General features: G+C 51.5%; 2 protein-coding genes across 9 annotated transcripts; one reads left to right on the forward strand and one right to left on the reverse strand.

The window, feature by feature from the left end:
* The first annotated feature begins 572 nt into the window (after positions 1-572).
* On the forward strand, positions 573-10648 carry NASP (nuclear autoantigenic sperm protein). The gene is made up of 15 exons (XM_031601455.2): positions 573-730; positions 1316-1366; positions 1491-1601; positions 2076-2156; positions 2676-2773; positions 3462-4319; positions 6105-6187; positions 6877-6953; positions 7072-7145; positions 7695-7883; positions 8114-8280; positions 8664-8717; positions 8811-8882; positions 9831-9962; positions 10482-10648. The coding sequence occupies exons 1-15, from the start codon at positions 675-677 to the stop codon at positions 10533-10535; spliced, it is 2157 nt and encodes a 718-aa protein (XP_031457315.2). The 5' UTR covers positions 573-674; the 3' UTR covers positions 10536-10648.
* Positions 10649-10682: 34 nt separating this feature from the next.
* CCDC17 (coiled-coil domain containing 17) lies at positions 10683-14190 on the reverse strand. 8 transcript variants are annotated; one of them, XM_090146600.1, is made up of 10 exons: positions 13315-14190; positions 12789-12971; positions 12572-12686; positions 12401-12503; positions 12267-12326; positions 11946-12195; positions 11682-11839; positions 11350-11486; positions 11092-11206; positions 10683-11006 (listed from the first exon to the last, which is right to left on the reverse strand). In XM_090146600.1, exons 1-10 carry the CDS (start codon positions 13558-13560, stop codon positions 10970-10972), a joined length of 1404 nt encoding a protein of 467 aa, XP_090002726.1. In that variant the 5' UTR covers positions 13561-14190; the 3' UTR covers positions 10683-10969. The 8 variants fall into 8 exon arrangements, 6 of the variants coding, with proteins under 6 accessions (XP_090002726.1, XP_090002724.1, XP_090002728.1 ...); XM_090146598.1 differs by having other exon boundaries at positions 12789-13004; XM_090146602.1 differs by lacking the exon at positions 12789-12971.
* Positions 14191-14346: the final 156 nt, after the last annotated feature.

Here is a 14346-nt window from a genome sequence, read left to right on the forward strand (position 1 = left end):
GCCCCTGCTTTCCTACCAGCTGTGGGGCTGATTTTCTGAGCGCTGCTCAGAGCCGAGCAGGGCTGGAAGGCTGCACCGAGGTGTTTTGTTCCGTTCCTGCCCTTCACGACCAGCCCTGCCTTCGGAGAACGAAGAACCTGAGCTCTGAGAAGCTGCACGGTGATCCCACCTGCGGCCTTAGCGGAGGAACCAGTGCTTTATTTTGGTTTTCTCTACTTGTTAGACGATAAGTGCCGGCTTGCTTCGGCGCAGGCACGGCTGCGGATTTCTGAGGGCCTTTCATAAGGGACTCTCGAGCAGCCATAGCCGCGCACCGCCTCACCTCACGGCCCCGCTGCCGGACTGCAGTTCCCAGCAGGCAGTGCGGCGGAGCGGCATTTCCCGCCGGAGCGGCATTTCCCCGCGCTCCGCCTCAGCCGCACTACACTTCCCAGCGCGCCGCGCGGCATCTCGGTGGCGACTCCCTCCTGGGACTACAGTTCCCAGCAGCCCTCGCGCGGCGGCGCCCTGAGAGCCCCGCAGAGTGCGGGCGCGCGGCATGCCGGGAGCGGTAGTCTTCCTACGGCGTGCGCGCGCCGCCAGGCGGGCCGGGGCGTGTCCTGGGGGGTATATAGGCAGCCGGAGGGGTAGGGGGCTGCACTCTGCCGCCGCCGCCCCTCTCTCCCGTAGCTTCCATGCAACCTTCGGCCGCCGCGCGCTGCGTTGAGCCCGCGTCGGTCGCCCCGGATAGGTAGGGCCGCGCGGGGAGGCCCGGGCGCGTCGAGGCGGGCGGCGAGGGGAAGGGGCCGCTTCGACTCCGTGCGGGCGGCCGCGGAGGCGGCAGCGGGCGGCGGGCGGGCTCCCCCGCGGCGGGGAGGGCCGCGGAGCCGGGGGTGCCGGGCGGACCGGCCGCCCTCTTCCCGCCGCTCTCCACCGCGCGGGGGTTCGTGCCGCCCCGCTTCGCCGGGGCCAGCTGGGCCCGCTCGGCTCGCGCGGAGCCACCACGTGATCCCTGCGCGGCTGCTGCCATCTTTCTTGGGGGCAGCCGACGCCGCCCGACCTGCCCGGGCGGGGTGGGCCGGAGGGAAGGGCGGTGGGAGGGCGCGGTCACGTGGCGCGGGGCCCTCAGCCCGTCAGGAGCCGCCGTGGGGTTTGGCGCCAACGGCGGGGGCGGGGCGACGGGAAGGCGGGAAGCGCCCATTGTCTGCGAGGGGCGGCCGGGCCGGGGCCGCCCTCAGCGCCCGGCCCCCTTCCGGCCCCGCCGCGGCCGTTGGCGCCGCTCCGAGGCCGGCCCTCGCGCGTCCCGTCCCGCTCACGGCTCGCTCTGCCCGCGCAGGATGGAAGAGGACCTGGCCGCCCCCTCCACGTCCGCGGACAGAACGGACAGGTGAGGCCCCGCGCCGGGCTGCGCTGTGCGGCTCCCGCGGAACCGGCCGAGCTCCGGCCGCCCACACGGCGCCTCTCGTGCCCGCGGAAGCTCACGGGGCCCCGCGTTGGGTTCCTTTTTGCAGCATGGACGTGGACGCGGAATCCAAGAAGCTGCTGGGGCTGGGACAGAAGCACCTGGTGATGGGGAACATCCCGGCTGCTGTGAACGCCTTCCAGGAAGCTGCCAGCTTGCTGTGAGTAGCAGAGTGCCCGGTGTTTGCATCCGTGCTGCTGTACGGGGAGCCTGAGCTGCTTACCGTGCTGCTGTGGTTACGGGACTTGTGAGGTTAGCTCGGGTGCAGGACGTGCTGTGGTGGGCGTGCCGTGCCGCAGTCCTCGAGGGAGGAAAAGGGACTTGGTGTTTTCTTTCTCCTGGCGAGGCTCTGATGTGGTCTATTCGTGTGCTTGCAATGGAGTTGTGTCACTTGCTCGATCCTTGCTAGGCTCGGTCAGTCTCTGAGGCTGATGCTTCTTAGAGTCTTAATGAACTTGCTTTGCTGGATGCTTCCGAGAGCCAACTGTATGTAAGTGAAGGGGGCTTCCATCCCTCCTTCACAGTGCTGAGTGAACCATGAAGCTGCTGCTGTCCAGGAGCTTTTGTCTGTAAAGCTCAGGTATCAAAGCCTCTGAATGTGACACAGGCAAATAATGCTTTGTTACTTTTGTAGGGGTAAAAAGTACGGTGAGACAGCGGATGAGTGTGCAGAAGCTTTTTTTTATTATGGAAAATCGCTCCTGGAGTTGGCAAGGTATGCTAATGGTTGTTTGTTTACAGTGACTGTCCTTGAATGCATGGTGTGCTTCCTTCAGAGGGTTGGTCTGTAGCTGAGCAGTGACTGTGTGCTCCTTCCTGAAGGGACTGGTTTAAAGCTTGGTAACTGAGTATGAAAAATGGTGCTAGGAATAGTGCTTCTGGCAGAAAACAGCTATGCTGCTTTGAAATCTGATAACATACTGTGGTTTGTTCTCTGCTATTTAAGGAGTGTTTCTTAGTAGCAATGCTCTTCCATGAAACAGAAGACAGTGATGGTTTTTCTCCAGAAAAGTATGGACATGTGCAACATCAGTAAATAGCTTCATCTAATAACATCTGTTGTGTCAGGGAAGCACATAACACTCAGGCACCCAGAGTCTGGCTGGGGCAGTGGGGCTTTGTCCCTTGGTGGGCAGGGTTATGCTGGGTGGAACGTGCTGTGGTGGTGCAGCTTCCACAGTTAAAGTGATGTAGTTACGAGAACCAAGTGATAATGATCTCTTCCTTCTTTTAGAATGGAAAATGGTGTACTGGGAAATGCCTTAGAAGGGGTGCAGGTTGAAGAGGAAGGAGAAAAAGCTGAAGATGGTTCTGCGTTGCCGGCTGTTGATGGTATGTAAAGTTGTCAGCTGTGTCACGGAGGTACACGCTGTGTTTTTGTCTAAGTGGTCTAAGTCAGTACATCGGTGTCCTTGGTAGTCATTCTGTTGAAACTTCTGCAGCCAAAATGGACTTTTTTGTTCTTCTTATCTTGCTTAAAGATGAACAAAACTCCTGCAGTGAACTTATTGCTTAAGCACGTGTCAGGGGTTACCAGATGTCTGTGTTCTGAAATGCTGCATTCAGACTTGCTTTCTTAAGCTTCAGGGTCAACTTGAACTGCTTTGTAACCTTGTAGCAGTACAGTGTGTGTAGCAGGACAGGACAGTATTGAAAATGTCCAAGAAAGATACTTTGTACTGGGCAGCTGGAGATAAGCAGGAATTCCTGTAATCCAGACTATTAAAACACTGGCATCTCTTGCTTAGCTGCGACTAAAATCGCTAGCGCAAACTGCACACTGCTTGAGCAGCCGCTTGCAATAATGCAGTCTGGGGAAGGGGTCTGCTTAGTTTGAGTTACGTTGGTTGCATCCCATCCTAATTCCTAGTGCTCTGAAAAAAGAGCTTTTAGGAATGGAATGCCATCTAACCTGATGACAAACCAACGCACTGGAGGGTCGGAGGGTGGTATTATCAATGCCCGTTAATGTCTTGATCACTAAACTCGAAGAAATGTTTATGCTTCCTCAATCATGTAGAAGAAGCAAGGGAGGAGTTAAGAGAACAGGTATATAATGCCATGGGGGAGAAAGAAGAGGTGAAGAAGTCTTCAGTGCTAACTGAGAAGGAAATCAAAGGAGAGGATGTTGAAATGGAAGATGTTACAGAGGAAAAGCCAAAAGAAGACACAGTTACAGATATGGAGGTAAAGCTTGAAGGGTCTGAAGTGAAGACAGGGACTTCTGTGGAGAAAGTAAATTCAGAAGAGCTTGACAAGCAGACAGCTGTGGAAAAGAATACAGAAGAACTGGCTGTGGAAGAGAAGGCAGTGGAAAAAGAGCAGAACACAAAACATGAAGAAGCAGAGGCAACTGAGGGGAAGAACAGCATGAAAGAAGTGTTGGATGAGGAGGTGAAGGCAGCTGTGGAAGAGGATGAAGCTGCAGAAGCATCTGCAGAAAAGAAGGGAGGGGCAAGAGAGCAGACAGCAGAAGCAACAGAAACTGAGACAGCTGTGGAAAAGGGAGAATCTATAGAAGGGCAGGCAGAAGTGGCTGTGGAGGAGAAGGCAAGGTCACAAGAAGGGACAGCAGAAGGGCAGGCAGCGGTCATGGCAGAGCAGAAAGAAGCTGCAGAAGAACAAGCAGAAGCAGCTGAAAAGAAGGTGGAGTCAGCAGAGATGGCTCCAGGACAGAAACCAGATGAATCTAAAGAGATGGATTCCTCAGAAGAGCCAGTGTCTGCAGTGGGTGAAGATCCAGCTAGTGATACTGGAGAAAAGACTGAAGTGGCTGCTAAGGTAGAGAAAGAGGAAAAGAAAGATGACCTGATGGAAGAGAATGAAGGTGCTAAGGTAGAAAAAGAAGAGAAAGATGACCAGATGGAAGAGGGAGAAGGTAACAGTGAGAAGAAAAGTACTTGTGGGTGGATGACTTGCTGGATTTGGCTAACAATGGGTAAAATGTTCCATTCAGAATTTTCTGTTTGCCTTAAAACGAGGAAAAAGGGGGTTTAGAAGGATTTTATATCTGAGTAACTGGTTTCAGTAAAGTTTCAAGAAATAGAGAATCATCTCAGTTTCTTTAGACTAACGCTTAACTAACTGCAAAGCAAATCTTTAAAGCAAACTTACAGTGCTGTGAAATGTGTAAGTAAAGGCTAGGCTGGTGGAGAATACTGAATGGATGTTCACTTGCATGCGTCTGGGTTTAATGCACTAACCTTCAAATAACTCAAATCATGAGTTGCCTCTGGTTATAACCATACTTTAAAACAGTGGAGTAGAAAAATAAGAACTGCTGAATATATAATGAAATGATAAATTTGCTTTCCAGAGGGCAGGGAGTAACTTTCTTTTTGAGTCTTCCTAGCAGTAATCAAAAGTGAGAATTTGGCTGATGACCCTAAATCTAATTTGCCCTGGAACCTGCAGATTCATTGCTTCCATCTCGTGCAGTTTTGCACCTACCTAGCTTTTTCTGCCATTCTGCTTCCCCGCTTCATTATGGCTGCTTACAAGGTTAAAGTCGCTTGGTAAAACCTGTATGCTTTGCTGTAGTAGTATCTGCATGGCCTTAGTAGGCCATGGATTTCTGTTGGATGAGTTAATCAATAGGCTGCTAATTGAAACTTGGCTTATCGTAAGCTCAGCTGCACAGGAAGAGCCTTGTTGAAGAGAAGCAAGTCTGCAGGTCACATAGCTCTGGATACTGGAAGGACTTGTACTGCCCAGTGCACTGAGCACAGTATTGAAGCAGCTGCCTAGGAAGGTGTGTGTCTGACCAGAGTGTGACTGAATGTAAACTAAGAACAGTTATCCACTCTTTCTCATCCTATGAAGGATTGTTTATGTACACGCTGCTTCCTTTTGCTCAAACTCTTGTTGGTATGAGGACACCCTTGAACATCCTAGCCTGGTGTATTGCCAGCATCTGTTCTGTTTTACATTTGATCAGGCTGTCCATGTACTTAATTATTTTGGCCCTCTCTGGCTGGTGTGTGTGCCTTGGCAGTTGGACTGAGCAGCTCATGGGTTCTCTAATCACAGTAACAGGCTCCTGTTATTCTAGAGTTAGTCAGTGGTCGCAGTGAATTAGTTGACTTGAGGCTGAAGTCACACAAATTAGGTGTTCTTAAAGTAATTAGATTTCTTAGCTGCACACCTCAAAAATCTACTGGTAGAGCAGATGATGCAAAACTTCCCCAATATCACAAGTCACATAGCACTGTATGACAGCAGGTTCATTAATAACATTGTAAATATCTGAAGTGAGGAACTTGAATTCAGAAAAACTTATCTGTATACAGCTTAGCAGTTATCTTGCTGAAAATGCTTGTTATCTGTAGCATGAAGTCCCAGCAACTGTCCAGCACCTCTAGGGCTGCTCAGGATTCCATGGCTTCAGTGGGAATTCACCACGTATTAGAACAATTTTAGGTAAGTTTTCATGCTGGCATTGTGAAGCTAAATTTTAAAATATAAACGGAGGTTGCCTGGAACTACCTTAGTTCACAGTGCCCAACGCTTTCAGCAAGATGGCTGTTGCTGAGAATAATTCTGCTCTTAATCACACTTCTAACATCTCACTGAAAGGATGAGGGCCGGATAAAATATTCTGCCTGGCTCCGTGTGAAGCAGCACAGTAACAACAAGTGTTCTCATTCATCTGCTTTCCTCCCAGAAACAGAAGAATCTGAAGAGGAAGATAAAGAAAATGATAAAGCCGAAGATGACAAGGAGAATGAATTGGCAGTGGAAGACAAGGTGAGGTTGCTGAGCTCTGATATCGGTGCTCCTGAATGCAAGGTCTGTCACATGATTATCTTTAAGTTTATGAAAGCTCACTTGTATTTTGTTTAGTCCTGTACAGAAAATAAGTTCTGTGTGGTGAAACCACTGTTACCTAACAGAGGGGCATCAGTGCCTTGTAGGGTCGTTTAATTTTTGTCTGTAAACTGGTGCTTATTCAGCTGCACTGAAACAAATGTTTGTGCTCTGTAGGTCATTGAGGCAGCCTGGTGGAGGGGAGGCTGGCCTTGGTTTCTCACTGAAGTTAATTGTAACAGTTCTTAGTCAGTTTTTGCTGTCTGGTTACTTAGTTTGAGTGCATTCAGTCCAGTAAGTGGTGATAAAGACTGGGAATCCAGTGGCAAGTGTAGCACTGCTTAACTCTGAAGAATTATCTTGATGTAGCAGTTCACACTGGAAAACTCACTGATAGGAGAATATTGCTGCTTAGTGTCCCGTTATTTCTGGGGGCAGGAGGGGAGAGAGGAGGCCGTATCAACTGACGATGTAAACTTAAGTTCCACTGAAACACCTTGTTTTTCCTTTTATCAGCAAAGCATTCATCTCTTGGTTAAAATGCATTCTTTGGGAACACTGCTTAAAAGCATAAAGTTGTTTAATGTGGTACGTATCCTTAATATTTTATGCATTTCTGGTCTTTACAGGAAAGTGAGGAGGAAGAAATCGGAAATCTTGAGCTAGCCTGGGACATGCTGGAGTTGGCCAAAGTCATCTATAAGAGGTAAAATCTGAGGCTGTAATTTGAACGTTTGCTAGAGAAACTCCCTCAGTTGGGAGGTAGTGTAGCATAATGCTGCATATTCTGAAGACTTGAAAACAGCTTTTTTCCCTTGATTTAGGCAAGAAACAAAAGAAGCTCAGCTTCATGCAGCTCAAGCTCATCTAAAGCTAGGAGAAGTCAGCATTGAATCTGGTAAGTAGTGCAAATTGTTGTGTATGAAGTGCTAGGTTAAATCTTGTCATGTTTAATTTCATACTCAAAAATGAGTAGAGGTGACTTAAGGCTGAGAAGGTTGGGGAGTGGTTAAAAATGAAAACAACCAAACTTTGTCTAATTATAACAGTACAGCCATAGGACAAACTTCTTAACGGGGAACCCAAGGAAGTTTCTTAAAGAAGCTGTACCGTGCTTCCCTGCAGCAGCAAAAGAAAGCTTTGTGTTAGAACTGGTGTACTATCAGGTTAAAGCAGAATACAGTGTTTCATAGAGATGTGGTTAGCTTCAGAAATTGGGAAAGCCTCCTTAGGTTACTGTGGTGTAAATGCACAAAGCCCTCTTGAGAGGAGTAGGAGAAGGAGACCCTAAGCAGTGTTGGACTGTGAGTGCTGTCATTTGATGACAAAGTATCCTGTTACTGAGCTCAACCTGTATTCAATAATAGTTCTGTTTTCAGACTACGTAAGGTGGAATGAAATATGTAAAATATGTTCTTTGTAAAGACCTTATGGCTTGCTTCCATAGAGAACTATGTGCAAGCTATAGAGGAGTTTCAGGCCTGTCTGGCCCTGCAGCAGAAATACCTGGAAGCTCATGACCGCTTGCTGGCTGAAAGCCACTACCAGCTGGCACTGGCATACCACTACAACAGCCAGTTTGATGAGGCAGTTCTGCAGTTTGGTAAATCCGTAGAAGTCATTGACAAGAGAATGGGTAAGTAGTTCTCTAAAATTGCCTAGCTTACTAAAGAGCTTTTGTAGATCAACACTAACTTTAAATTGCCCTAAAACCAGTTTGCGATGCAAATGTTTGCTAACAGGCCATACTAACATCAGAACTGTCAAAACAGCATCTGCTGGTGGGCACTTGCCTCTGTGGTATTTGCAATGAGACAGCTACTTTGCCTTGAGGCTTTTTTTGCCATGATAACTTTGTCATTCTAGCAATGCTTACTGAACGAATAAAGAAGGCAGAAAGTGGTTCCCCCGAAGATGAGAAGGAGATTGAAGAACTGAAGGGACTTCTCCCCGAAATCAAAGAAAAGATAGAGGATTCAAAGGAGTCTCAAAAGAGTGCAAGGGTAGCTGAGCTGGCATTGAAAGCAACTCTGGTTAGTGTGTCCTGCATTTTCCTTTGAACCAAACATTATTCTAGCGAGGCTTGAAGTAAACCAGTGATGGGAGAGTTCATATAGAGCAAGAAGTTAACTAATGCAGTTAAAATCTGCAGATAGGACTAATAGCAAATATATTGAAATTAATTGTTCCAACCTAAACTTGAATTTGTTAGGCTTCTAAGCAATAAGTCTAAGTCAAACGTGAGACTCGAGTGTTACATCGCTACATGAGCTTTTGTTCTGTCTCTGCTATATGTAAGTGTAGAAGCAGAATGCAGTAACACACAGTTGGATTTTCTGCCACTTCCTAAACTCTGTAGCAGCCTTTTATGAATAGGTGACAGTGTGCTTGTTAACTATTTCTTCTGCTTTTCTAGGTTGGAACTACATCTGGTTTTGCACAAAGTGAAGGCAGTGGCTCTGTTTCTACAGTAAGTTGGGCAGAGAAAGTTGCTGAGAATTCATGTCTGCTCTAAGGATTATGGCTTGCTGTTATTGACGTGTCAGTGTCTATTCCTTAATAGATTCCAGTAAGAAAAGCTGCTGATGGAGCATCTCAGTGTGTTACAGACATCTCTCACCTGGTCAGGAAAAAGGTAAGTACACCAAAGACCAATAGAATAAACAGCTTGTCAGAGTATCGTCGTTTTGCCCTCTATTGTTGGATTTCTTGGCTTAGAGCTTTTACTCTGAAGCCTGGAAGAACACTTAAAAGTAGTAACAAAAATGGTGTGTAAAACTCCTTTCCACTGGGAGGTAATCAGTCTGGGAACCATCCAGCCTCCAGATGTGTTGGTGATGGTTCAGCACCATACCTGACCACAATGATGTAACTGCAGGGCTGAATTGTTTGCCTTCTGGAGATGTCCCCTGAGCAAATGCCCTGCTCTGTGGAGAAACTGCAGGAGGAGCAGGGCAGCCTATAAATATTCAAAAATTAAAATGAAGGCACAACCAGGCTGAGTTGGGTTCCCTTCTTTCCAAGTGGAAATGGAGAATTGAAGTTGAAAAATAGCAAAGCCAGTCCTAGTGTATAGCCATGCTAAGCTGTCTCTTACTCAGAGAACAGGATATATATTGAATACAAGGTTCCTTTTAAGAGCATAGGTATTTTCCAGAATTGTTCACACTGCTAATTATCCTGTATGGAATCTTAGTTTTTATATTACATACTGTTATGACACAGCCTGCCTTGTGTTCACCAGCTGCTTTGAGTTCAAGTCTGTCAGCAGCAGCTTTGATCTGCTTTACACAGGTGACTGTGAATACCCTCTATTCACTTAGCTGTTACCTAGCTCAACAGTAACTCATTCCCCTGTCAAACTATAAGGGTAATTCAGCACTATAGCTACTGGCACTTGCGTAATCCTTCTGGTTATACTCTGAGATGTTTGTGCTTCAGAGCTTTGGTTAAACCCTAACGCTTAAGTTCCTGAACCGGGCAAGTAGAGCTTAAATAAGTGATGTACAATGACATCTAGATGCTAACTTTCTAAAAATACTTCAATTTGTACATAGTGAAGACTAAACAATTTTGTCTTCAGAGGAAACCAGAGGAGGAGACGCACCAGGGAGACAATGAAGCTAAGAAATCTAAAGCAGAACCGGCTGTCAATGGTGGCGGTGGTGACGCTGCCCCCAGTGGAAATGAGGTTGCAGAAAAAATGGAAGAGGAGGTGGGCAGTTGAGTCAGGACTCTGTGCATACATTTTTTTTTTTCTTCCCCCTCTGTCCAGGCATGGCTTTGTGCATGGTTTCATGTGTTGCTGATATACTGGCTTTATTGCCTGTTGGTCTTCACAGGCTTCCCTGTGAAGATAGGGAATATTCCCAAGCTGCCAGGCTGCATGTTGTACTGAGGTGTCTGATGCTGAGTGAGCTGGGAAGATGCCAACTTTGGCTACCTGCAGCCAAAGGGTGGGACAGAAATATGTGCTGGGGCTCTGCATGTCTGAGTTGGGTTGAACAGCAGCACAAAGCCCTTCTCCAGAGCACTTCTGTAGTAGAATGCTTAAAGGTTTTAAAATTCTTAACTTGGCCTACAATTGCCACTGTTTCAGAGTAGTCCTGGGCTCTGGAGAAGAGCAAAGCATGCACTGTTATGTCTTGAAATTAAAGAAACTAACTGCTGCATGAGTTGGTGCTGTAATACAGTGTTTGATTTTTAAAAATCAAATACTTCTCTTTCCTTTTAGACAGAGAAAAGGCCACAAGCAGAACCAGGGGCTGCAGTTGAAAGCACAGTATGATAATTCTTTAGCTTTGGACACTCCTCTCCTTCAAAGGAAAATGGTTTTGTATATAGTGTATTTTTTCACTTTTTGGCAACTTTTGTATGACTTCAATAAAGATTGTAAGCAAATGTTCCTTGTTCTGACCCTGTTTCTCTCTCAAGCTCCTTCCTCCCTGCTCTTCTGCTGCAGCCTTTCTTTTCTACATGGAGCTGTGAAAGGGTTGAGCTGGGGCAAGAGGAGGCAGTGTAAGTCCTGAGCCTGTAGTAGGGTGCAGGGGAGGCAAGGCTGTTAGCGTCTCTCTGGCCAGTTACTGTGGCATGATACCTTCCCTGCCTGTGTGCTGCAGTGGCAGAAGGCTGTAGTCCCTCTATGCTCCCTCCCCGCACTCCTGGCTTGCTATGGCTGAACTCCTTTTTGCAAAGTTACTGCTGCTTCTGTGTCATCTTACTTCAGAGCAGTAGCACAGCTCTGTTCTTCAGGATGTGACTGCAAACAATGAACTTGATATTCTGTACCCTGAAAAAGGTCAGGAGGTGAAGAGCTGTAGATAGAAGCCATTTATTTCACACACCTACCACAATGAGTCCCAGGATATAGAGGAAATGATGCCGTGGGTTTTGCTGCTCCCTGGTTTGAGCCTTGAATGCCTCCTGTTAAGCTTTTCCTAAATGTACCTTGAGAAGCGTCTAATGGAATGAGCAGTAGGGGAAGGGGGAAAAAGAATGTGATTGAGCTCAGAAGTGCATTATCACAAAAAAAAGTCCCTTATCAGAAGTCAGCTCTCTGTTGCCTGAGCAATGAGACAGGGCACAGCTCATCCTGGCCTCACCTCTCCGGGCTTTTGAGCTGAGCTGGTGCCTCTTGAGTAGGAGGGGGGTCATCCAGGGCTCCAAAGAAGATGCTGGGGAGGCTAGAGGGTGCAAGTGGGCGGCTGGAGGCTGTGGGGCTGCCTGTCCTCGATGGCTCCTGGGGAAGGAAAAAGGCAGCTTTAATGGGGGTGGGCCCCCTGGGCACCGGGAGCACAGAGCAAATCACACTTGCAGTTCGGCACTCACAGAGGGAACGCGTCCTGCTGCAGCCAGGGAGCAAGTACCAAGTCAACACCCTGGAAAGCCCCTCCCAAGGTGAGAGTTACCCCTGCAACACTAGGAGCAGACTCACCGCCAGAGCTGAGGCTGCGGGGAGCGGAGGGGCCACGGGCGGTGGGAGGACGGCAGGGGGCGGGCGCGGCCCCATCCCCTCTGCCTGGTGTCGCAGCAGCATCTCCACTTTTGCCTGCAGCTGAGCCACTTCTGCATTCTGCCGGGCTGCCAGTGATCCTGGGGAACAGCAGCTCAGACTCACTCGGCTGCCACCTCACAGACAAATGGGCATTGCTCCACTTCCCAGTCACCCACCGACATCCACTCGCATCTCCCTCCGGACCTTCAGTGCCAGGAGCTCATCCTCGAGCCGCTGGTTCTCCAGCTCCACAGCCATCAGTGCCGCATCGAGGCCCCGTGCCGCCTCAACAGCAATGGTATCCTGTCCCTGGGCTCTGTGCTGGGGCTGGTGCTTACTCATCTTCTGTGCAGCCTTTTTCTCCAGCGCCATGGCCTCCAGCTGGAGGTCTAACAGCTGTGCCAGGGTGGCCTCGTCATGGCCACCGGCATGCAGGTAGGAGAGCCGCAGAGCCCTGCCGTGACGCGGGCATGAGCCCTGGTGGCTGGGGCTCTTCTGGGCTCCCGCCCCACCCTCAGCTCTCACCTGGCCTCAGCTGCCAGTGGCCCAGAAGGTGGCAGGAGGGTGTCGAGGTGGAGGGCAGCCCTGGGGAGGATATAAGCAAACTGGGGTCCAGAGGACAACGGGTCCCTTTCTGGGCAGCATGCAGCAGGGCTCACCCTCGGTGCTGGTGTCCAGCTTTGTCTGACAGCACCTCTGCGGCCCGACTCATTTCTGGTGACGGACGCTTGTTGCACAGCAATGCCAGGTGCTGGCACAGCTCTGTGGGACGCACAGCTCGGTCACTCCAGAACCACAGCCATCGCCCCGCACCCCGTGCCGGTGCCTACGCTCTCTCTGCTGCTCTAGCTGTCGGGTCCTGGCCCGGATTTCGGCCACGTGGCGCTGATGAGCCTCCAGCAGCTCCGGTGCCCGTGGGTCCCCCCGCGGCGGGCCGGGCTCTCCCTGGGGCACAGGGGCAGCCGTGGCGGCAGGGGCCGAGCCCGCGGGACGCGGGGTGACCCCGCACTACGCTGCAGGCGAGCGGGGCCGGTGGGGCGGTCTCACCCGCTCTGCTGGCCGGCTGGCAGCGGGGGCGCGGAGCAGCGCCCGCTCACGGGGCGTGAGGACGTCACCCAGGGGCGCCCCGCGGGCCCGCCCCGCGCCCTCACGTCCCAGAGAGAAGCGAGGGAGCCCGGAGAGCAGGAGCAGGCGGCGCTTGGGGCGATCCTCGTGCTGGGACATCGCGGCCTCGAAGAGGCGGACGGGATGGGAGGGCGGGAACTGCTCAACGACGGGCGGACGGGCGGCACGGCCGCTCTCGGAGGAGCTGCGGCCGCGGCCCGCGGACACGTCCCAGCCCCGCGCCCAGCCCCGGCCCCGCGCTACCGACGGCTCCCGCGGTCCCTCCGCCCTTCCCGGCTCCCCCCCAGGCTCCCCGAGGCAGAGCCGCTCGCGGTGCGCCCTTAGCAGCGTCCTGGAGCCGAAGGCCATGCGGCAGCGCGGGCAGACGAAGGCTCCGCCGGCCGCCATCGGGCTCCTGCAAAACACCCGTGCCCGTCGGCCCTCCCCGCCCCGGGCCGCCCGCACCGACCTGCTCGGGGACGCTCCGGCGGTGTTTGAGGCCGCTGTTGCTACAGCGCCGGGCACGCCGAGCTCCGCTCCGCCCCGGCCGTCCCGGCTCTGCTCCGCTGGCCGCCCTCCCGGCGCTCAGCTCCGCAGCGCGATTCCTCGGGCTTCCTCTCTCAGCTCCCCCCGCAGCGCCCTCCGCTCCCCGTCTCTCCCCGGGCCGGGGCGGCTGGAGGAGGCCGCGTTCCGCCCCGCGCCGCCCGCCCGCCATTTCAGGCCGGGGCTCCGCTTCCCCTCGGCGCGGGGCGGGAACGCCCGGCTGGCTTCACCTGCGCTTGCAGCGCTCCCCGCTCCGCCACGCAGCTGTGAGGGCTGCGCGGCCCGTTTTCACGCGGGGACCCACAGGCGCCCAGCGCCGCTCACGAGCGGCTGTCGGCACGGATGCGCGGTCGGGGGGTCTTCTCGACTTACCCAGTTCCTTGGCTTTTGTAGCAGCTCCACGACCGAGCCGTGCTGCCCCGCGACGCCCGGCTTCACGGCTGAGGCGCGACCCCGGCCCGGCCCCAGCCACACACGCGCAGCTGCCTTCCGACCCACGGCTCGTGTTACCGGCTGAACAGACACTGAAATAGCTTAGGCCACACCTGAGTTGTTTGTAAAATCCTTTTTAATCTAATAGAAATGTTTTCATGATTTTTTAAAAAAGATTTCAATGAAAACAGCTTTGGATTCAGACATTCCCTTGCCACGTTGTGAACACAGACAGCAGCATTGCACCAGGAACAGGCAGTGACACCGACCGGTCGAGCTCCACTATTTCGTATGAAGCGGAAAATAAAGCGAACTGCTGGAGTGGAAGATAATTCAAATTATTTTCTTTAATGTCTTTAAAAAAAAACCAAAAACAACGAACACGGGCTGTCATCTCTCCATTGTTCTCTCCCTCTCCCTTTGTAAAGGGAGAGTTCAGCTTCTGCAGTCCCAGCACTACAGCAATGTTTGCCAAGTGGAAAAAACACAGTGGGAGAAGCAGCTCTTTATCCCCAGTGCTATTTGA

The sequence above is a fragment of the Phasianus colchicus genome, chromosome 9 (genome assembly GCF_987193195.1).
Source record: "Phasianus colchicus chromosome 9, bPhaCol1.hap1.1, whole genome shotgun sequence".
NCBI classification, from domain to species: domain Eukaryota; kingdom Metazoa; phylum Chordata; class Aves; order Galliformes; family Phasianidae; genus Phasianus; species Phasianus colchicus.

Excerpts from the sequence above, each read along its gene's own strand:
- CCDC17 (XM_090146597.1), bottom strand. The coding sequence starts at position 13,253 with ATGGCGGCCGGCGGAGCCTTCGTCTGCCCGCGCTGCCGCATGGCCTTC. Across the intron at positions 11,487-11,681 it reads CCGCAGCCTCAGCTCTGGCG|GAGCCATCGAGGACAGGCAG; the intron begins GTGAGTCTGCTC and ends TTCCTTCCCCAG. Across the intron at positions 11,007-11,091 it reads CCTGGGACTCATTGTGGTAG|TCACATCCTGAAGAACAGAG; the intron begins GTGTGTGAAATA and ends CATTGTTTGCAG.
- NASP (XM_031601455.2), top strand. The coding sequence starts at position 675 with ATGCAACCTTCGGCCGCCGCGCGCTGCGTTGAGCCCGCGTCGGTCGCC. Across the intron at positions 1,602-2,075 it reads CAGGAAGCTGCCAGCTTGCT|GGGTAAAAAGTACGGTGAGA; the intron begins GTGAGTAGCAGA and ends TTACTTTTGTAG. Across the intron at positions 4,320-6,104 it reads CCAGATGGAAGAGGGAGAAG|AAACAGAAGAATCTGAAGAG; the intron begins GTAACAGTGAGA and ends CTTTCCTCCCAG.